Source organism: Saprolegnia parasitica (genome assembly GCF_000151545.1).
Source record: "Saprolegnia parasitica CBS 223.65 unplaced genomic scaffold supercont2.187, whole genome shotgun sequence".
NCBI lineage: Eukaryota > Oomycota > Saprolegniomycetes > Saprolegniales > Saprolegniaceae > Saprolegnia > Saprolegnia parasitica.
In genome coordinates, this window is record NW_012156581.1 from 35,569 (window position 1) to 55,429 (window position 19,861).

Here is a 19,861-nt window from a genome sequence, read left to right on the forward strand (position 1 = left end):
GGTACACTCCGTCGGCGTTGTTACTGCAGCAAGGAGAATGATTTTTCTATCTTGTTGCGTCCTGTCGAGCGGTGACACGTCGCACGACAGCGGGCACCGAGGCTCAAAGTCCGGATCTGAGTCGATTCCACTTGCCATCTCCGGCTCGGGCTCAGGGTCTGACTCGACTCGTTGGGGCCGTTTGGCAGGGCCCATGTCATATGTCAGGGTTGCCGTGTTGACGCGCTGGCGTGGATTTGGTCGCGGAGGTGGCGTGGGCACTGCGGTATCAACATGACGCCGGCGGCAACCGCTGTACCTTTCTTTCACGGGGCTACCAAGGCCTCGATTCGATCTTTGAGTGCCGCGGGAAGCTTCGAAAACTAGGAAGGCGGCAAGTGGCTTGTCGTGCGGCCAGCAGCATCGCGTAGCACGTCGACTCGACTCCGTACAGATAGGCGTGGCTTTGCAATCGAGGCGGCACGATCAATTGGTGCGGGAGGGATCCAATATCACGCAATGTTGTACGGGCGGCCTGGTTGCGGAGGTGGGCGAAGGCAGCAGGCGCGCGCTGGCCACTTTAAAGGGCATAAATGCCTTCTAGTGCTTTTCCTAGGCGCGTATGCTTGAGTCTAGCCTTCCTAACGGCTTCTTCCGCTTCAGCTTGTTCACAAGCGCTTGCTCTTGTGCGTCGCGAGTGTGCTTCTTGCATGCGCTAAGCTGTCGTTGCGCGTCGGCATTGCGCTCGCGCTTGCTGTTCGGTAACCTCGCCACCAGTCCTAACCGGCTAGCTGGCTTACTGCGCTTGTCTCTGGCGCGGCGCAGCACGCGTTTCGCGCGATAAGTAGCTTGGCTTCGCTCGTCAGGCCGCTGCCATCAATTCGTGGGTGGGCATGGCGACGCCGTGGAACCAACAAAGGTGTGAATCGAGTGTCGTTATAGTTAGTTTAGCAGAATTGCTGCGCTTATCTAGCCGTTTCGCGGTGAATAGTAGGCAAGATGACGCCGGGCGGCCCAAAATGAACCGAACCGTATCAATAAAGTACTAAACCGATCTAGGATCATTCATCCGGCAGCATCCAAAATCCATTACAGTAAGGACCCTGCCCCCAACTTCTCTACTTATCCCGTACGACTAAGCCGACTCGTGACTTTTGCTGCCAAATGCATTGCGCACGGCTAGCATGCACTCGATTCGCTAGTGGGGCCGCTTCGCGGCAGCGTCAGCTTTGCCCTCGGTCGGTTCGAGCTTTATGATCCGAGGAGTGTGTACCTAGATCTTATTACCTTAAGCAATCACAGTAGTGATACGCCTAAATGTGTTGAAGTTGGCAATGGAGCATTTTCGTAACTTATATATTTTTGACTTTGACTTTTGACTTTTGCTTTCTGCAATTCGATTGGCTGCTTAAAAAAGTACACGACTTCGGCGAAAGTCAACGTTGAGCAAATGGGCCTAAAAACTCAATTTTCGTTTGACTTTAGGGACTGCTCGTCTAGGTATCCGGCAGTCGTATCCGTAAGCATTCGGCGATCGCTCGGCGAAGTCGATGGTTTTCGTCGCGCCTCCACTGAGCTCGGCCCAAGCGGCTAACTTCGCGCTCGCGCACTATGCCGCGTGTCAAGGTGACGTCGTGCGAGTTATGCGCATCTCACTGCATCAACGCGTTAATCGTCTGTTCCGTATCACCTGACAATACAGGAACAGTGAACAGAACACCAATATATAGAATCACAGCTGACGTCGTTAGTTACTCAGAGGCAGAAATTTCTTGAATGAGGTGCCCCAGCCTTACGGAAGTTGTAGTACTCGGATCAGTCTGACAGTCAGATATACACCAATACACCAATCCATATGTATCCGAGAATCGTGGTACGAATGAGAGAAGACACAATGAAAGTCGATATTGCGATCAAGTAACATTCTTTTATGCCACAAAAGCGGTCACGTATCCAGAAGTATCCGGTCACTCTCTCCGCTCGTGTGGCTGTATTGCGGCTGCGTCAACTTTCTCTCCGGTCGGTCCTAGCCAGGTGCCGTCAAGGAGGGTGCACCAAGCAATTTTTCTTTAAAGCAATAGGAGATAAATAAGTGTGGCCGTAGGGCCACGGGGTCAACTCTAGTCATCTGGTTAAGGCAAGGAAATATAACGGGACAGGCATAGCTAAGCGCCAAGCGCTGTGGTGTAGTAGCTATTCCGTATCATCCAGAAGTTACAGAACAGTAGGCTATGTTGTTTACCTTTTTGTTTCGGGCGTTGAAGAGCAAATGCATTTGCACCCAGGATGTATTTATGCTGGAAGTATATCTGGTTGGTGTCGAGAAAGCCACCATCAAATTGCTTACCAAGAACGATTGCATTGAGAACTCATCACCCATATCGGACGTGAATTTTACTGAAGCAAACATGAGAAATTGACATGAATATGGTAGTGCAAGCGACCTGGACGCGCGCGTTCAAAAATGTCTGATTTAAGGCCTTAAGCTATGTCGTCGAGAGCCCACAGTTTGTCGTGACGGATGGTAAGAATATAAACGGACAGGTATCGTCGTTAAGGCCATGACGCCAAAAAAGGTCGTCGATGCCTTCTCCGTTGAACCCGTTGGCCGTGCAGGATATCAACGAGTCCAATGGTACAGTAGTAGTGCATGGTCGAAAACCCCGTGTGAAGAAAGAACATCTTCTGAGCACGCACCGAGGCTTTAGCCGCCAGCTAATGAACAACGATGCATACAGCATCGCGTGGGCTTACAGGCTCCTGTAGATACGGTGCCACTGTCTTGACTAAAGCATCGAGGCTTCTACCGTTCGTGCGGAAAGTGATATAGAGTATGACACGATCACCGTAATCATGGCGTAAGTCGCGTTTCCATCCAGATAATCAAAAACGACGTCTATTGGCACGAACCGGCGCAGTGGCCTAACGTCGGGCCTATCGTCTATCAAGGAGCTCGTTCTTCATGGCTGATGTGGCCGCTGCTACAGCCAAGGCCTTGCATGGGGAGCTATCCGTTCAAACGCGCGCTTAATTTTCCTTGTCTATAATTTCATTCGTACTAGTATCTCTTATGTGATTGCCCGACTACCTTTGTACTGGCCGTAATACGCCTCGGGACATGGATTCTGAGAATGTACATAGGGGCAACCCCGATCACCGAACACAAAACATGAATTCTGGTCTATACAATGTTTTCAACAGGATCCTTGAAAAATAGATACCAAACACAGCCTGAGAGACCACAAGCAACAAAAAGCATCCGTTGCGATTAGGTGTACACGGTGCGTATCATTTTGGCATGGCTAAATCTCCGTTTGGACGAGCGTAGTGAGTAAGCTGTCTCGCTCTAGTGCTTCTAGCGTGCTGTGATTGGCCGAAGATATGTTCCATACTTTCCTATACTTTAAGTGAAAAGAAAATTGGTACACCCTCATCGGATCACTAAAGGCGCTGACAGTCTGGAGGCGAAGCCGACTCTGTCGCGAAGCGGCCCCAGGAGTGAAGCAAGTGCACGCACGCAGTACGCAAGGCATTGGTGCGCGTAGCGCGCCAGCTGGTCCATCAGTGCAGTCTTCGTAGGGCTTGTGGCGGGGGTTTCCATACTGTGATTGCCAAACGGAAGTTGCAGGACTTTAAATGGGTATAGATAGTGAAAGCAAATATAATGGTGCATGGCGCCACCATACTCATTACAACAACGGTGAAGCAGTCAGATGATCGAAGTGAGGCCGCGTAGCGGCAGAGACAGGCGCGGTGTGTGTGTGCACGCAGTGCGCCTCGCATTTTGCTGACGAGCGCAGCGAGTTTGCCATAACGGGTGCTACTGACCGTGACGCACACGAACATGCTCTCGCGGACAAGAAGATGAAGAAGAAGGCTACGGCTGCCGGTGTGACAAAACTCTCTCTCGAACTTTCGCTTTGGTGGAAGCACCGGAAGGCTTCCGTGCGCTTGAGCTTGCAATCTTAGGCTCTCTCTTTCCAGCCACCATCTGACCCTGAGCACGAGCAGAGATGGCAAGCGGATTCGACTCAGAACCCGACTTTGATTTGAGCCTTGACGCCCCACCGATGGTGCGACGTGCCACCGCTTGACAGCTCGCAACGATGAGCCTGCGCTTGCAGCCGTCACGTGCGCCGACGACGACGAGCTCGACGATGACATGGGATCGACAACGACCAGGGGAACGCCGCCGAGAAAAAGTCAGCGTTAACAATGAATGAAGCGGACGTTTTTATCGGTGACGACGTCTTGGACGTGGAGGACATCACTCAGGTGCGCACTACAAGCCGTGGAGCACGAGTCGCGTGCTGCTCTATGAACGACCATCTCGAGGTCCACGTTCTCGACACAAGCTGCAAGATCCATCTACGTATGCGAGTTTTGCGAGGCCCGCTGCACGCCGTCTAAGTTGTACAAGCTTGACTCTCGCTGCTGCAACAATGGCGAGATTGCCGTCGAGCACGAGTGATCATCGGATCGTCACCAGCCTCCAGCAATCTGCAAAAATCATACTCCTAGCTGCAGTAACAACGCCGTCGGGGTGTACCACCCCCGATCGCTTACAAAGAGGACTGCGTTCGCCATTGAAGGAGCTTTGTACTATTTTGTCTGCCAGGATCGGACGGATGCGCAACAAAACTATCGCTGCGCTCAAATTTACGTTTTTGACTGCAATTCCCGATCGGGACGCGCGTGCCGCAACCAAACGATTCTACTATTTGGTTAGTTTTGTTGCTTCAAAGCCTGCATCATACGCACAATGAGTGCGGAGGTAGGGCCACAGCCTGAGTCACCTTAGTACTAGTATATGGTGTGGATGGTTGTGCTCTCTATCGAAATGTATAGGTTGCTCCGTCCTTGTGTAGTGCTTCATATTGCGGTATTAGTCTGCTGCGCACCCTAATGTCGGCGCGCCGAACATTGTGCCATCGTCTAACGCTACGATTCTAGCGCGAAGTAGCGCCTACGCGATGCAGTGAAGTGATAGCTGGATGTCGTGAAGAAGATACTAGTACTGTCCACGGCTTCTGTACGGACGCAAGTTTTCTTTCGAACGCTTGATGTGTGAGTGCTGTGCGCGTTCGCGTGCCCACTTTGTCTTTTTGGCTATTCAACTCGCTAGCTCACGCTATGCTGCTTCGTCGAACCGACGTCCGGGTTTTACGCTGACTCTGACGAATTGATGCCGCCCCGGCTGACACGCTCCCCGCGGCTGCGAAAGCAAGGCACCTTCGGCTGCGAGCTCTCTCGCCCCAACTGTCGCTCTCCATGCCAGTGCTGTAAACGACGTGACGCGCTTGCGACAGCTCCAGCGAGGCCGCAGAGCCACTGGGCTCGCTCCATTAGCATTAACCAAATCTAAATGTATGTACTAGTAATAGCTACTTCCCAGCACGAAATGGAACACTCTCGAGGCCTGTTCGAGACAATGGCACTCGAACTCGAACACACTCGAAGCCAGTTCGAGACTATCGCACTAACCGAGCTTTGTCTTAAGTGGGGATGACCGTCACGAGTATGCCTCAAGCGCGTAACGGTAACCACCTTCCGAAGAACACCGCCGCGACGAGACAATGGAGCGCTAGCGCGTGAGCTGCGCGCACCGAACACCAAGCCTACTGCGCGCGAGCTTTTCTCTGCTTGTGGAACAGCTCTGCCGTCGGTCGGCTTCGCCTCAGCGTCCGTGCTGAGCGCTGCCGACCTGGACCACTTCATACTTGCTCGGTTATTTTCTCGCAAGAGTGCAGTGGGCCAATATCAATGAGTTAGACAAACTACCAGTTGAGGGTACGTTGGAGGCTTGCGTGGCTTAGCCATTGTATGTAGCTGCTGCCAACTACTACTTACATTATGCACATCTTAACAGCCAGCAAGTTGTTGGGAGTTGGCTGTTTTACAAGTGCGGAAGGCTGATATCACCGTTGTTCACGGATGTAGCTCGAATAGTAGCGAGCTCTAGCCGTTTTCATTGTGCGCTGCTCAGAGACAAGTGGTCTCAGGGCATGACGATTGGACGACTAGCCCAATAAACGCTTCCTCAAGCTTGGGCGTGGGTTGAGCACATACGAAGGTGTTGTATTGCAGAGCACGACATGGAGACAGCCACGGATTGGCGCCGCATCGCAAGCCTGCTGTTGAAGACGGCTCCATCCATTGACTCAAGACATCGGCAAGGGAGGTAAAGTGCATCACAGACGGAACTGCTCAGGTCTCAGCTCGATTTGAAAGCGTCTCAGACGTCAAATTGCGGTTTTCCTCTAATTTTACCGTAAAAAAGCGGTATTTACGGTCGTCATCAGTTTCTTGCGGCTCGGAACCAACGGCCACGCAAGGAGGATGATGCGCGAGATCTTCGACACGTTCTTAACGGACCCAGTCCTCTTGTCGGAAGACGTGTACGTGCTCTGGCTCGAGGGCCAGAACGCAACAAGCGCTCTGGACGTCCGGTTCCGGTCGTATGGACCATCGCCTGTGTCGTCCGACAGCCTGCCGGATGACCGCGACGACGAGCTGCGCGACCTCATTTGGAGGGACACGGTCGACCAGTATCGTCTCTTTGAGAAGCTCGAGTCGTATTTCATGCACCCAAAGCTCCTTCGCACGCAGCTCCTCTTCCAGATCCCAGCGTGGCAGCAACAAGAGATGACGGAGAAGTACTACGGCCTCGACGGGCCCGTCGTGCGTCGCCTCGTCGGAAAAAAGCTCACGTCAAAAGCGCAGAAAGACCTCGATGAAGTCAGCGAGCAGTCGTTTAGGACGCTCAAGAAGTCCCGCCTCTTTCGTACCGGTTCCAGTCTGACCCATATCCGTGCTGTAGTTGTCGGCGCCAGTTTGAGAACCTCCGGCGCGTCTACGCCATGCTCGAAGAGAAGAACTTTCAGGTATTTTGACACGACATGACTAAGCATGCACCAACGGTGGCTCAAAGGGCTGTATTGCACGTGCCATCAGCGATCATTTTCTCATTTCAGATCGCCTTGCCGCGAAGTACGCCGGCATCGTCTTTCTTGTCCACGGGCGTTTTGAAGTGCACATGACGCACAAGACGGTCGGTTTCCTGACATGGTCAGATCTGCAGTTCTTTGCAGCGCTGCTCATGGGTCACTGGGTCACGCCATCCACGAAGCGCCACTTGGGCCCCACCAAGCTCGCATGTAAGACGCTCTCGGCGTCCATTGCGGTCCTTGCCGAAGGGTCTGCGCTGCATTGTGTTCGGCTCCGACACCGAGTTACCCCAGACGCTGTGGTGTGTGTATATTTGTACTGTTGACCTTTTTACTTGGTTCACAATAATTCCTAGGACACGACCGAAACTGACTGGCCGTCGCTCTCGCACCTTGAGACGAAAGTGACGCCAATGAGCGCTCGTTACTGCGTCGGTGTCGACCTTAACCAACGCATGACGAATGCGCTTCGGGACCTCAAAGCGCACTTTCTCAACGACGTAGAGACTCTGACCGAGTACCGCAATATCGTCATGGTATGCTCGCGCCCTGCAGTGAATCTTCATCAATTTGCTATTAGCTTGAGCTTCAAGCCAAATTGCAACCAGAGCAACTCGACCACCTTGGCCTGAAGATGCTACCGATAGCGCGCGGGGTGCGCTATATAAATTCACGCATGCAGTATTTTGGCTTGATCTCTTATGATGAGAAATGTCAACGTAGCTGCTCACGATTGGCGCTGGGCTCTCGCAGCCAAAAGAACTCAAGGATCTCATCGAAGACCTAGTGGACGCCGTAAGCTTCTCGACATTTGGTGGTCGTACTGCAATGATGTGTTCTTCTAGGCTGGGCACGTGTTTAAGGATTCGAAGCTGCGTCTGACCGATATTGATTTGGTGTTCTCGGCGCTTATTGAGTACGTCTCACCCCTCCCATCTTCGTCGATTAATCAGGTCCACGAACGCTAGTTCATTGAGTGCTATCGACGTGTGGTACCTCAACGCAGACGAGACGCGTTTGCTCTTGCTTGCGAGCTGGGAGCTCTTTCTCAGCGTTGTTCGTGGCGTGCTCGTTACCATTTACGACAGACTCTGATAATTTCACATATGCATCGGTGGGTGTACACTTAATGTATCTGCATCATGCAGCTAGAATTACTTGGCCCACGGCTTCGTAACCGCTGTCGCAACCGGTGGCGTGTCCAAGCGGGCTTGCGCTTCCGTTGAAAGCTTGTCTTCGATCGTGCGGATGCCGGGAACCCTATAAAATCGGAAGTAAAATGCTGCTCCAGTGTAGACCATACGAACATACTCTTCGCCGTTCTGAACCATCTTCATGACATCCGCGAAAGACGTAGGGTAGCTCGGCTCGGTGCTTGGGATAATAGAGCTACCACTGACGTCATCGAGCTCGCTGCGCGCCGCCTTGTGCTTGACATCTTGCTTCGCACCGAGCTTTTGCAAGAACGATTCCAGGTTTGGGGTCTCAATCGTTGTTGCCACTGCAGACTCGACGACAATTGCCGATGGCGCGTGTGCCGAGAGAAAATTCTCAGCTGCGAGCGAGAGCACATCACCGTTGTTGGCGGCCGCACTCTCAAAAGCGGAGACTGCGGCTTTTAAAATCGTCAAGTTCGACGGCTGACCGTGCCACTTCCATTCCATGCTCATGCCGACCTTCTCGAACCCAATGCTCGTAAGTAGAGCAACATGGTGCTACAGATCGTCAGAGATTTGTAGCGCTCGGCGTGTGCAGAAATACCTGAAGGGGTTCGATCTTTTGCTTGAAGTTTGCATTGCCCGTCGCGATGCGTCGGTACCGTGGTACGTCCGGTTGCTAATGGAAGACATGAATGCATTGTCAATAACAATAATGAGCGTGTACCTCAACCAAATTCTTGGTGTACATGATGAGAATGCCAGCCGCCTGTTTAATGACGTCAGCGTCGTTCTAAACATCAAACCGTAGTGTTAGCGGAGAAAATCTACGGGCTTGTGACGCACGTTGAGCTCGACGAGGCGAAGAGCGTCAAGCATCTTGGATGCTTTCGTCTGAAAGTCAGCTAACGCATCGAGAACCGGCGCCAACTCCGTGGGTGCGTTGGGTGCATCCATGGCGACAGGGCTCACGTTTGCAGCGATCAGCGGCTGCAGCTTGGTCACTGCCGCTTTGAGACTCGAAAGCTCCGCGCGCAACTCGGTTATACTTTGTGACGTTGTTGTTTGGCTGGAAAGCAACGCTCGCCGCTCCTGGGCCTCGAGTTGCATGATGCTCATGAGCTTGACCATTTCAGCTGTCTGTGCTTGGATCGCCTGGACAAGCGCCGTTTCTAGGTTCGCAGTCGTCCTGATATGAGGTACGAGCATCAGGAAACACGAGAACCGTTCGAGGCTGTGGGCGCACGGGCGTAATCGACGGCCGATTCGGTGTCCAGCTTTTGAGCTTCGTCGTATTGCATAAACTTCCAGAGAAAACCGAGCGCGGCCGTCGTGCCTGCGAGAGGGAAAATCGTAGACCAGATCGTAGATGACGCTGGCGCCGGTGCAGATTTGGCGAGCGCAAGGTTAGCTTGGTGATGCGCCTCGACGGCAGAGTTGATCTCCGCTCGCGAAAGTCCCTTCTTTTCGAGGAACTCAAGACGCTCAGCCAACGGCGTCGCCTACGGTCGCGTCTAACTTGGACGCAAGCTACGATGGACGCGACCGTACCTGCACGTCCGGGTGGCTTAGGAAGCGGACGCCGCTGGCGACCTTCTCGGTGTCAATGGACGCGGGCGTCGGCGCAACGTCGGTGGTCTCCATCGCGTTTGAATCGCAAATTCTTGGTCACATGAAATCCGTACGCTCAACTCATCGAAGTTGAACTCGAAGTTCGAAGCGTTGAGTCAACAGTGGCCTTGATATGGCGCTGTAGTGCTACCAAGACTCTTTCCTCACCTCGCTCCTCACCTCGCTGCCCCAATGCTTGGTTGACCAACGCTGCAGTCACCAATGCATGACCCATGCTATCATTCAATCGTTTATCGGTTTGACTGCGAACGCGCGTTATGCTGTTTGGCGCTCATTCTGGATCACGCGGACGTCGTTGAGGAAATTGGCAAGTTCTTGGAGAAAGCTCGGCTCGTCGCTTTGGCCTGCCCAGCTGCTGAGCACGCGCTCCGTTTGGCTCGCATCAAGGTTCGGGAACGTCTCCGCGATAAAGGCGTGGAGCGCGTTGTTGTAAAAGCTTGGGAAGTCCACGGACGCAATGCGAAAGAGAAGGACACAAAGCTCTTCGCGGAGGAGGTCCACGTGACCGCTGATGAGAAGCTTCAAAAGCGTGTGCAGATACGGCAGACGCACTTGGTCTTGAAACGCGTCAAAATCGAAGAGCTGGTGCGTCTTGTGAATGCGCTCGAGGAGCTGGACAATTTGCTTGCACACGTATGGCGGCAGCGCGGCTTGGGTAAAGATCGTCCCGACGGCTTGAAGTATCGACACGAAGTACCGGCGGGCGTCGTCGTTCGCGAATGCCTTGCGTCGGCGCCCGCGTCGTCAAATGTCATTCGGGACACCACAAAGAAGCGGTAGTGCTTCTCCAAGATCTAGACGAACATGACAGCGCGCATCGCATCCAGTCACGACGTACCTGCTCCATGAGAGCGATGAAGAATGGGACGACCGTGTCATAGTGCTTGTGCGCAAAAATGAGCTAAGCGAGTCGTGAGATCATTTTGAAATGGAATATCGTTCGTACCTCGTGCAGCGGGCCGAAACACAGATCCAAAATGCTAGCCATATTTTATGAGTTCACTGCTGTTCAAAATTGAAAAGAGTACCTCTGGAGAAGGTTTGCAAACGTGGAGGTGCTCTCTTCGACGAGAATGCGAAGCAGTTTCAGGAAGCCGCAGAGCACGGCAGTGCCTGAAGCCCCGAGCGATTCGAGCCTACAGGATGACTTAGACGGTGTCGTGCACACATAGAGTCGTACGCCGCAGTAAGTGGCGCGTGCTGGAAGAGCTCGACGAAGGTCGCGATGATGCGGTGAATGAGCTCCGTGGGCATTTCCTTCCGAATTGAGTTGAGCACATCCGTATAGAGCCCGACAAGCTCGTTCGTTGCGCCGACAGCCGTTGCAAGAGGTGCTTTCGGCGTGTTTACATTCTGGTGCAGGTACGTGAGGTACAGGCGCACGAGCGAGAGAGCAGTGGACATGACGGGCATCACGTGCGTCGCGAAGGACAACTTCATGGCCTTGGGCTTGAGGCGAATCGACGTCGCAAGCGCACGGCAGATTGACACATCTCGCGTCAGCTGCGTCAAGAGCGATGTGCTCCCAACGCGCTGGTCATTTTGCTGCAGCGCGACCGTCGACTCGACAAACGAAGTGACGACAGGAGCAACGATCGCCTCGTATGCGGACACCCACTCGACCTCGGTCGCTGATGGCTGCAGAATCGCGTTGGAAACCGCCGTGTACAAGTTGGCTTGAATGAGAGGCGGAAGATGTAGGCTGAAGCGAGGAAGCGTCGAGCGCAAAGTCGCCATGGCTGCGATCGACCCGTGAAGGCCATGCGGAACAACCGCACCGACGCTTGCAAGCAGATGAAGAGCCGCTTGCATGACAGCCGATGGAGACGGAACAATCGACGTATCAAGCGTTTGGAGGATGACTTGAACGACCGACTCCATGACGTTGAGCACGTCGTTTGTCGCACCTGACTGGAGCACGAATGGAACGCAGCTCATGCAGAGCCGAACGCACGCAAGGACCTCACACTAGAAATGGAGGGTGAACGATATTCCTTGACTATGCAAGCTACTACCTCGAGCTCGACAAAGGCAGGACCACGCGTATGCAGTCGGTGTCCCACAATGTACTCGGCGAGCTGCAAGAAGAGGCGCAAAATCGACCAGCCTGCCATCTTGTCCGAAATGGCGTTGCTCGCGCTGTAGTGTTGTGCCGCGACGCACGATAAAAGCGCGCATGACACAGTCAAATCGCGGACCTACAATAAATCACTTTAGGTTTCGCATATGTCAAGTCGTGACGCACCGCAATCATTTGAGCTTGCTTGGCATCGCCCGACGGAATTGGCGCAGCATGGATCTCCAAAAAATGTGCAGATTGCGCTTGCACGATTGGTAGCATCTTCTCAAGCAGCGGCGGCGCACAGAACGGTAACTATATCCATGGGATTAAACAAAAACGCAAGGCGTTGGGATACCTGCGCAATCCGGCGAACGAGCGAGAAGCACTCGAAGACGAAGGCCTTAAGATCCGACATCTCTGCGGACTCTTGCGCCTGGTCTTGGAGGGCGCCGGTGCGGATCGCGTTGAGCAAGTTGTCGCTTTCACCTGCAAGCTCGACGCCAACGGCGACTGGTAGAGCCTCGGGCGCTGGCTGTGGCTCGTCATCAAGTTCTTCGAGTTGGGCCTCATTCGTCGAATAGAGCATTCGGTCCACCAAGTGCATCATGACACCAACGAGACCGCCTTCGTACGACCGCAGTAGCGCGGGCTGCAGCGCTCCATGGGCTTCGGCTTCCTCGACGTGGGAGACAAAGATTTCCCAGACTGTGAGGCAGTGAAAGAGGCCTGAAACGTGCGGCTGGTGCTGCGTGAGACGCAGTACGGCAGCAAGAAGGTCAGTGAGTCCCGAAGCAAGCGTGGGGGATTCAAGCCGGCGCAAATGTTTCGTGAGAAATGCCTCCGTGAGGCCCGAGACTTTGTCGAGGTATGGCTCCGCCATGGCTGCCATTGCGGATGCGTCGCAGCATTCCAGGAGCGAGAGGAGCCCGCAAAGGACACGTTCGATGACCACATCCGTGACCTGGTGCGCCCATTTCTTCGCCACGAAGACCACAAGCGTGTCACAAGCGGCTTGGGACGACGTATCCATGGCGAAGCGAGCGCTGTCTGCAACCTTGGCGCGGTTCGCCGCGAGCGCAAAGAGCAAATCGATCGTGTTTTGAAGGGTGGCCGGTGTTGCGTATTGCGGCATGTCCAGTGTATAGAGTTGCCCCAAGATGCGCAGCGCGGTGGTGGCCACCGCGTCGTGGAAAGCAGCAGTGTGGGGCAACGGTGCCTGCAGCTTGGACGCGACATCCGATAGCACGTTCGTCGTCAAATTGACGAGCGCGTCGAGCTGCGTCTGGAACTGCGCGCGCTGCCGCGTTCGGTCCTTTGTGAGTGTCGGAAAGAGCCCTCGTGCGTCGTCGTGCGAGACGCAAATTTCTTCGCACACGACGGCGAGCAACTCGAGGCCCGCGTGGTGGTACGTTGACGACTTTGGAGCCGCAATTGTTTCATGAAGCTGGCTGAGAAATTGGATCAACGCGTCTTGGCGCAAGACGACGTAGACAAGCACAACCCGCAGCTTCGACACGACGTACGACGGCATCCCGGGTGCTGGCTCAAGTACAGCTGTCCAAATGAAGCTTACGAGCTGCTGCAAGTCGAGCTCGACCGGCGATCGCACAAGACCTTCTAACGTTGCCACTGCAAACCACAGACGCTTCTCGTCGGTTCTAAAAGTGTGTTGGCCACATAGTCCATCAGAGCTGCACCTACGAGGTCTGGAGCAGCTGTAGCGCTACGAGCTGCGTCTTGTAGGGCGCGAGGAAAGCCATCGCACGAGCACGGTCGTCTGCGGTCGCTTGGGGGGCAAAGCCGAGGGCTACATCGAGCGCCCGGTCAAAGTCAGCGTCGGGTTCCATCGTGCGTCGCCAAGCACTCGATGAAAATGAAAGATCGACCGCATGTTTTATCACAGAATTCAATGATCAATACATTTCACAAGTAGTGCAATGCTAAGAAGAATAAAATTGCACTCGGCCCGTCACTAAATAACCGGTTGCGAGGCGAATGTGCGCTCCAAATGAGCCGGTTTTATGCGCTAACCGGTTCGAATCCGTCTCCACAGTGGCTGGTTGGTAATTTTGACCGCAAGACGCAGCATGAGCGGAACCCGCCAACGCCTCGAGCGCTTCTACGCCAAGTATAACCCGGACAAGGTCTCGGAGATCGATGCCGCTCTGGAGCGCTACAAGGGTCGCGAGGCTAGCCTATTTGAGGCCCTTGTGCGCAAGTACGGCCCCGAGCCTGCGGCCAACGAAGAGATCACGTTCGTTGATGCCATGACGCTGCGCCTCCAGGCATTCTACGAAAAGTACAACCCGGAGAAGATCGGCGAAGTTCCAACCGTCCTGGCCAAGTATGCGGGCAAAGAGCGCCAGCTCTTTGAGGCCCTTGTGCGCAAGTACGGCCCCGAGCCAGGCGACGAACAAGAGGAGGACGACGACGATGACGATGATGACGATGACGACGACGAAGAGGACGTCATTACACCTGAAGAGAACCCGCTGTCCAAGGCGATTGTCTACTGCCCCATCGACAACCTCCCGCCGGACTACTGCGAATATGGCCCGATGTTCAACGAGTGCAAGCCGTGGCTCGTCGAGCACTGCCCAAACCTCTTCATCCAGAAGTACAGCCGCACGATCTCTGAGCTCGTTGAAGTTGAAGCTCAAATCGCTGCTGGCGTTGAAGGGATCACGCTGGAGGCCGAAGGCAGCAAGAGTACGTACCTCGTTGCATTACACTTGTTGTCACTCTCGCGACTCGATGTGTACTAGGCGTCAAGAAGAAGAAGCAAAAGGCAGCTGAAGAAGGCAAGCGGGGCGGCAAGGTTTTTGTTGAGCGCTTCCAGCGTCAGAAGAAGAAGTTTGTGACCGTCATCGCTGGCCTCGACGAATACGACCTCAACCTCAAGGACATCTCAAAGCGCATGGGCAAGAAGTTTGCTTGCTCGGCGACCGTCGTCAAGCTTGACAGCGGCAAGAGTCAGGTCCAGCTGCAGGGTGACGTGCAGCACGACCTCCCGATCTGGCTTGTGGAGGAATTCAGCATCCCGGAAGAAGCCATCTTCTTCCTGGAGAAGGGCAAGATCGACCCTGCGTTTTAAGTGATGGCCTCGCATTACAGCCGCGATGCAGATGAAGACAGATTAAATTCATGATGTTTGATGATCGTGCTTTATAAAGCTGCTCACAGCTCGAGCCCCTTCTTGCGCAGAAACGCTTTGGCTTGCAGGTCCTTGTGGTGCCAGTGGGCGCTTGTACTTGGACAGTTCCGCAGGCGCTGCATCCTTTGCCGTACAAGACGGACGAGGTAAAGCGCGCTGATACCCGACAAGACGACCAGGGCGACGACGAAAGCGTGCAAACTCGGGACATCGAGAAGCACGGCAACGTCGAGCATGATGGCGTCCGGGTTCGTTTTTGCAGTACGGATATTTGGGTACTCTTTCCGGATGCTGCGGCGACGAGAAAAGTTAGGTACAGTCTGCGCACTGAAGAAGAAGATGCACCCCGCGGCGGCGCGGGGGTGCATCTTCTTCTTCAGTTGGCTTGCGGCCAGTGCTTGCGGCCGCGAGTGAGGCTCATGACGACACACTTCGTGAAGTATTTCCAGGCGTCGCGATCGGCGGCAGAGCTACTGTACGCAATTTGTCAAGGTCTTCGAGAGACGCCAGTGACTGAGGCTGCGTCAGCGACTGGAGGTCGCGTTGCGGGACGATCGGCAACGTGATCTTGGTGCGGCCTGAAAAACGGGGTGCCTCGGGCAGGGCAAAGAAGCGGGCGGCGGCAACGAGATGAAAGGGACTACTGGTACTTTCTCCAGGCGTATATATATATGTAGCACGTGACCTCGAATACTAGTACTCGTTAATCTTGCGGATTACAAGTACATACACCTCCTGTGTATGGTCGGCATCCAAGAGCGTAAGCATCTTCGGTGCGGCAACCGAAACGCAATCGATATGTGTCATTAGTGTGCTCGCAATTGTGTGGAAGAGTACCGATAGGTTGATGTTGAACTATCCTCAATAAAATCTTGCCAAGCATGGGACCGTACTACCGGCAGTACTAGGGTAAGTATGCTGTATCGTGTAGTCGAGGGGTCAAATGCATGCCCTCGATATGAAACAGATCGAAGTGATTCGGCGTGTTCAAGGTCGCAACTGGTTCGTTTCGTTATCCAGAGGACGGGGTCCAAAACGACGTGGGCAAAGAAAGTTTCGTGCTGATCAGCTCAGCGGCAGGTGGGCCTTTTGAAGTACTAGCAGACGAACTTAAGGTTAACGTTCGTGAGCGCTGCGCTACCGGGTATGAAGAACGGGTAATGTTTGCGCGCTTCGTCGCCGTCGCCTTCCACTGTTGAGAAAACTGAGGGTCACACTGCCGGCTCGCAATCGCTTACTACACTAGTACCGGTACACGAAACACCACGGCCCGTGATTGGTCAATCGTCTGCCTGCTCATGGACCAATCAGCAGAGGCGGGAGCATGATGACAGAGTCAGTCTGTCATTTCCGCTTGGCGTCGAACGACTGCATACCGAGATGTTGAGCCTTCGCCGCCTTCGCCCGCTCTTGCTGCACCGCACTTTCACCTCGTCGGCGCGGCCGCTCCTAGACATTTATCAGGAGGCAGTGACGAAGCAAGAAATTCGCGCTGATGCCGTACAGGTCAAGGCACTGGCGCACCTCCAGCGCCTCCAGGACGAGGTGCTCGCCATGAGCCTCTCAACGCCTGTTGCCGCTGAGATCGAAGAGCCGACATCCATATTTTCAGCCTGGTTTGGTGCAAAGGAAGAGCGTGTGCCTGAAAAGATGGCGAGTCCGAAAGGCGTCTACATGCACGGCGGCGTGGGCTGTGGCAAGGTTTGCTTCTTGCTACGGTCACCCTTCTAATGAGATGTAGACGTTTCTCATGGACATGTTCTACGACAACTTGCCGATCGAAAGCAAGCGCCGGGTGCACTTCCACAAGTTTATGCTCGAGGTTCACGAGAAGATGCACATGCTGCGCAAAGCAGGTAACGCATTCGGCCAGAGAGTATCGATAATCCGACATATTTAGGCTTGCACGAGGACCCCATCCCGCACATCACGAAGGAGCTCGTCGCGACGAGCCGCGTCATTTGCTTTGACGAGTTCCAGGTCACGGACGTCGCGGACGCGCTTATTCTGCGCCGCCTCTTTTCGGCAATGATCGAGGCCGGCAGCATTGTCGTTGCTACATCCAACCGTCCACCGACAGTACACTGCTGTGGTTTTGCATGACATTGTCTGTACAGTTATTCCTTGGTAGGATTTGTACAAAAACGGTCTTCAGCGCGACCTGTTTTTGCCGTTCATTGCACTGCTTCAGGAGACGTCTGTCGTGCACTCTCTGGACGAATCTTCAACGGACTACCGCAAGCTCAAGGGTGAAGATGAAGTCGAGCACGTGTATCGACAGCCTCTCACGGAAGCCAACCAGCGGCTGTTCTACGAGCACTTTAAGCTCTTCACCAAGGTATCGATCGTCCGTACGTTAAGGTACCGTCGCCACACGGTAGATGTAGGGCGACGCAATCGAGCCCGTGAAGCTGCACACGCAGGGTCGTGCCGTGAACGTCGAACACGCGGCGATCCGCGAAAAGGTCTGCCTGGTTACGTTCTCCGAGCTCTGTGACAAACCGCTGGGCGCTGCCGACTATCTCGTCCTTGGCGAGGTACTGTTTGATTTAATCAACCAGCACAACTCAGATGTCATGTAGGCTTTCGACACGGTGTTTGTTCAAGACATTCCGCTCCTCGATATTAGCAACCGCAACACGGTACATTTACGGAAACGGGTCGCCCACTTAGGAAATGGATAGACACGCCGGTTCATCACGTTTGTCGACTGCATGTACGAGAAGAAAGTCCAGCTCTACTGTCTCGCGGCCGCGCTTCCGATGCATCTCTTGGTGCAAAACCCCGAGAGCAAATCCGTGCTTGACGAAGCGTTTGCGTTCGACCGAACAGTCTCCCGTCTCCTCGAGGTATTCGCAAGTTGCGGCGTGCAATTTGTCAACTCCTGCGATAGATGCAAAGCGAGGAGTATGTGACAAAGGCCATCGATGCGCAAAAGCCGGACCGATTCGAGCTCCTCGAGGCGCTGCGTGCCAAGGAAATTTTGTACGATGATGTCAAAGTACGTCGCGTGGCATAATGTTTTCAACGAACGTGTCTTGTTGCGACTAGAGACTCTGGAATGAGTACAACACCAACGCCAATGGCTTCTTGGAGGAGCACGAGGTTGGGTCATGAAATCAATCCGTCTGGGGCTCTTCAAGTTCATAGATGCGTATGCTGCTGGAAGACATTAACGAGCTTCACAACGGATCGCGCGATGTGCCGCCGCAAGTGCTCGAAGAGATCTTCCGGGAATATACAAAGAAGCTGCCTCGCCTTACGTTCCCTCAGTTTCAAGCTTTCTGGAAAGCCAAGGGCCTTACCAAGTGGTGGTAAGTTGATACGACATGGACCGCTATCCAGGCACCAAATACCGGTATATATATCTACTGATTGGACTTCAAACAAGTTATGCATCTTTTTGAGCGTGATCCAATCTCTGTGTTCAACAATACATGCTTGGTACGATGAGGCAAGCCAAGTCTATTCACCGAGGCATTTTCCCACGAACGGGTCATGTTTATGACCAGTAGTTGGTGGAATTTTGCCAAGTGCGAGGGGTGCGATAAACGAACCTGCATTCGACGTCCAGGATTGGAACTTGGTCAGGTTTGCCGTCTTATGTTTGGTTCCAGTGTGTACTTCTGTACCTCAATCACATCTTGGGGACGAAATGCCACAGCATAACGAGCTGTATCCTGAATGTCATGACGTGGAGAGCTGCCGTGGAGGCGAGAAAGCATCGTGTCAACACATCCCCTCTTGATGTTGCTCCATTGCGCACATTTGGACTCGACATGCCGCGGGCACAGTTATCGGCGACTGGTATTTCCCACCCGCGTGGTAGTTAGCCAGAGAATACGTCGAGTCGTTGGGGCCCGGCCTCACCATTTAGTCATAGCCCACTTCGACCATGTCTGGATGATGTTGCGCAACCGCGTACGACTAGGTGATGTGGCACGGGCGGCGTGCCGGTATGTCGTCGACGCATCTCTCTGGCTCCGACACTCGTTTTGCGCATTCGAGTCTCCCCGCCAAGCATAGTTGCTCGGACACCCTCCGTGGAACACTCAAGACGGCAGCTATGCAGCAGCATGCAAGTTCACGAACGCAGCGGCCTCCGTGCCTCCACGACGAGGTATCGAACGGTCCACTTCGTGCCGTAAGCATTGGGTGTGAAGTTGAAATTAAAAAGAGAAACGTTTTGACGGTGGACCAAAGTCATTGCGGTAGAATTCTCAGTTCAATTTACGGTAGGCAATTACTCTAAATTTGTTCAAGAGGGGATCGTTGAGATAATTCAAGCAGACTACCGGGAATCGGGAAGTTTAAGGTGTTGCCGCGTCAACATCTTCGACGATCAACTGTAGGCGTCGCCGAGACGCAGTGTTTCAGTGGCAAATTTGATCTTTGCACTGCGTATAACACCTTAGGTATTGAGAAACCAAGATGAAAAGTTAAAAAGTGCATCAAGTATACAGCATACTATCTAATCTTGCTTTGTATTTCCCCTCAAGCCTTTTCCGACAAAAAGACGTGCAGGCACGCCTCGGTGTCGGCAGTAGCCCGCCCACCTCAAAGCACAGCGGTGTACCTAACGCGAGACGAGTCAAGCTTCGGTGCCACTACTATTCAATGAAGCATGTTTGGTGACCACCGCCTTGCGGCAAATGGCCCCCCAGCAGACAAACTACATAGAAAAACACAAGGGTATTTCTATCCGCCCCAACTTTAACTGTGGTCCTCATGTATCCGGGGTACAGTTGGTAAAATGACGCGGGATCGATAATCTATGGTGTTCGAGTACTGTGGTTGCGATGGCAAATTCTACAATGATATGTCTGAGCAGTTGGAAATGGCTGCTGAGCTCGCCACCAATCAATTCGAGCACAGCGGAGTCACACCAATTCGATAAATCTTATGTTCATCAAATAGTGTATGAACTACT

The 19,861-nt window shown here is 53.7% G+C and overlaps 5 protein-coding genes across 5 annotated transcripts; 3 read left to right on the forward strand and 2 right to left on the reverse strand.

Annotated features, from left to right (window-relative positions):
* Positions 1-6,318: 6,318 nt before the first annotated feature.
* SPRG_14375 (hypothetical protein) lies at positions 6,319-8,021 on the forward strand (the record flags this gene model as incomplete). Its single annotated transcript, XM_012354859.1, has 8 exons — positions 6,319-6,749; positions 6,800-6,863; positions 6,911-7,192; positions 7,283-7,462; positions 7,507-7,581; positions 7,650-7,721; positions 7,772-7,842; positions 7,895-8,021. 8 exons carry the CDS (start codon positions 6,319-6,321, stop codon positions 8,019-8,021), a joined length of 1,302 nt encoding a protein of 433 aa, XP_012210249.1.
* SPRG_14376 (hypothetical protein) lies at positions 7,984-9,727 on the reverse strand (the record flags this gene model as incomplete). Its single annotated transcript, XM_012354860.1, has 7 exons — positions 7,984-8,186; positions 8,238-8,641; positions 8,688-8,762; positions 8,811-8,876; positions 8,930-9,255; positions 9,309-9,585; positions 9,635-9,727. 7 exons carry the CDS (start codon positions 9,725-9,727, stop codon positions 8,081-8,083), a joined length of 1,347 nt encoding a protein of 448 aa, XP_012210250.1. The 3' UTR covers positions 7,984-8,080.
* Positions 9,728-9,917: 190 nt separating this feature from the next.
* On the reverse strand, positions 9,918-13,638 carry SPRG_14377 (hypothetical protein). Its single transcript, XM_012354861.1, has 9 exons — positions 13,479-13,638; positions 12,133-13,435; positions 11,961-12,089; positions 11,731-11,913; positions 10,896-11,683; positions 10,744-10,851; positions 10,662-10,695; positions 10,554-10,616; positions 9,918-10,509 (listed from the first exon to the last, which is right to left on the reverse strand). Exons 1-9 carry the CDS (start codon positions 13,622-13,624, stop codon positions 10,237-10,239), a joined length of 3,027 nt encoding a protein of 1,008 aa, XP_012210251.1. The 5' UTR covers positions 13,625-13,638; the 3' UTR covers positions 9,918-10,236.
* A 226-nt stretch (positions 13,639-13,864) lies between these two features.
* SPRG_14378 (hypothetical protein) lies at positions 13,865-14,871 on the forward strand (the record flags this gene model as incomplete). Its single annotated transcript, XM_012354862.1, has 2 exons — positions 13,865-14,486; positions 14,543-14,871. 2 exons carry the CDS (start codon positions 13,865-13,867, stop codon positions 14,869-14,871), a joined length of 951 nt encoding a protein of 316 aa, XP_012210252.1.
* Positions 14,872-16,289: 1,418 nt separating this feature from the next.
* Positions 16,290-18,324, forward strand: SPRG_14379 (hypothetical protein). Its single transcript, XM_012354863.1, has 10 exons — positions 16,290-16,632; positions 16,673-16,787; positions 16,832-17,010; positions 17,063-17,269; positions 17,319-17,468; positions 17,514-17,573; positions 17,616-17,780; positions 17,825-17,932; positions 17,983-18,036; positions 18,082-18,324. The coding sequence occupies exons 1-10, from the start codon at positions 16,312-16,314 to the stop codon at positions 18,247-18,249; spliced, it is 1,527 nt and encodes a 508-aa protein (XP_012210253.1). The 5' UTR covers positions 16,290-16,311; the 3' UTR covers positions 18,250-18,324.
* Positions 18,325-19,861: the final 1,537 nt, after the last annotated feature.

Excerpts from the sequence above, each read along its gene's own strand:
- SPRG_14379 (XM_012354863.1), top strand. The coding sequence starts at position 16,312 with ATGTTGAGCCTTCGCCGCCTTCGCCCGCTCTTGCTGCACCGCACTTTC. Across the intron at positions 17,270-17,318 it reads ACTTTAAGCTCTTCACCAAG|GGCGACGCAATCGAGCCCGT; the intron begins GTATCGATCGTC and ends CGGTAGATGTAG. Across the intron at positions 17,469-17,513 it reads ACTATCTCGTCCTTGGCGAG|GCTTTCGACACGGTGTTTGT; the intron begins GTACTGTTTGAT and ends GATGTCATGTAG.
- SPRG_14377 (XM_012354861.1), bottom strand. The coding sequence starts at position 13,624 with ATGGAACCCGACGCTGACTTTGACCGGGCGCTCGATGTAGCCCTCGGC. Across the intron at positions 10,617-10,661 it reads GTTTCGGCCCGCTGCACGAG|CTCATTTTTGCGCACAAGCA; the intron begins GTACGAACGATA and ends CGACTCGCTTAG. Across the intron at positions 10,510-10,553 it reads TCATCGCTCTCATGGAGCAG|ATCTTGGAGAAGCACTACCG; the intron begins GTACGTCGTGAC and ends ATGTTCGTCTAG.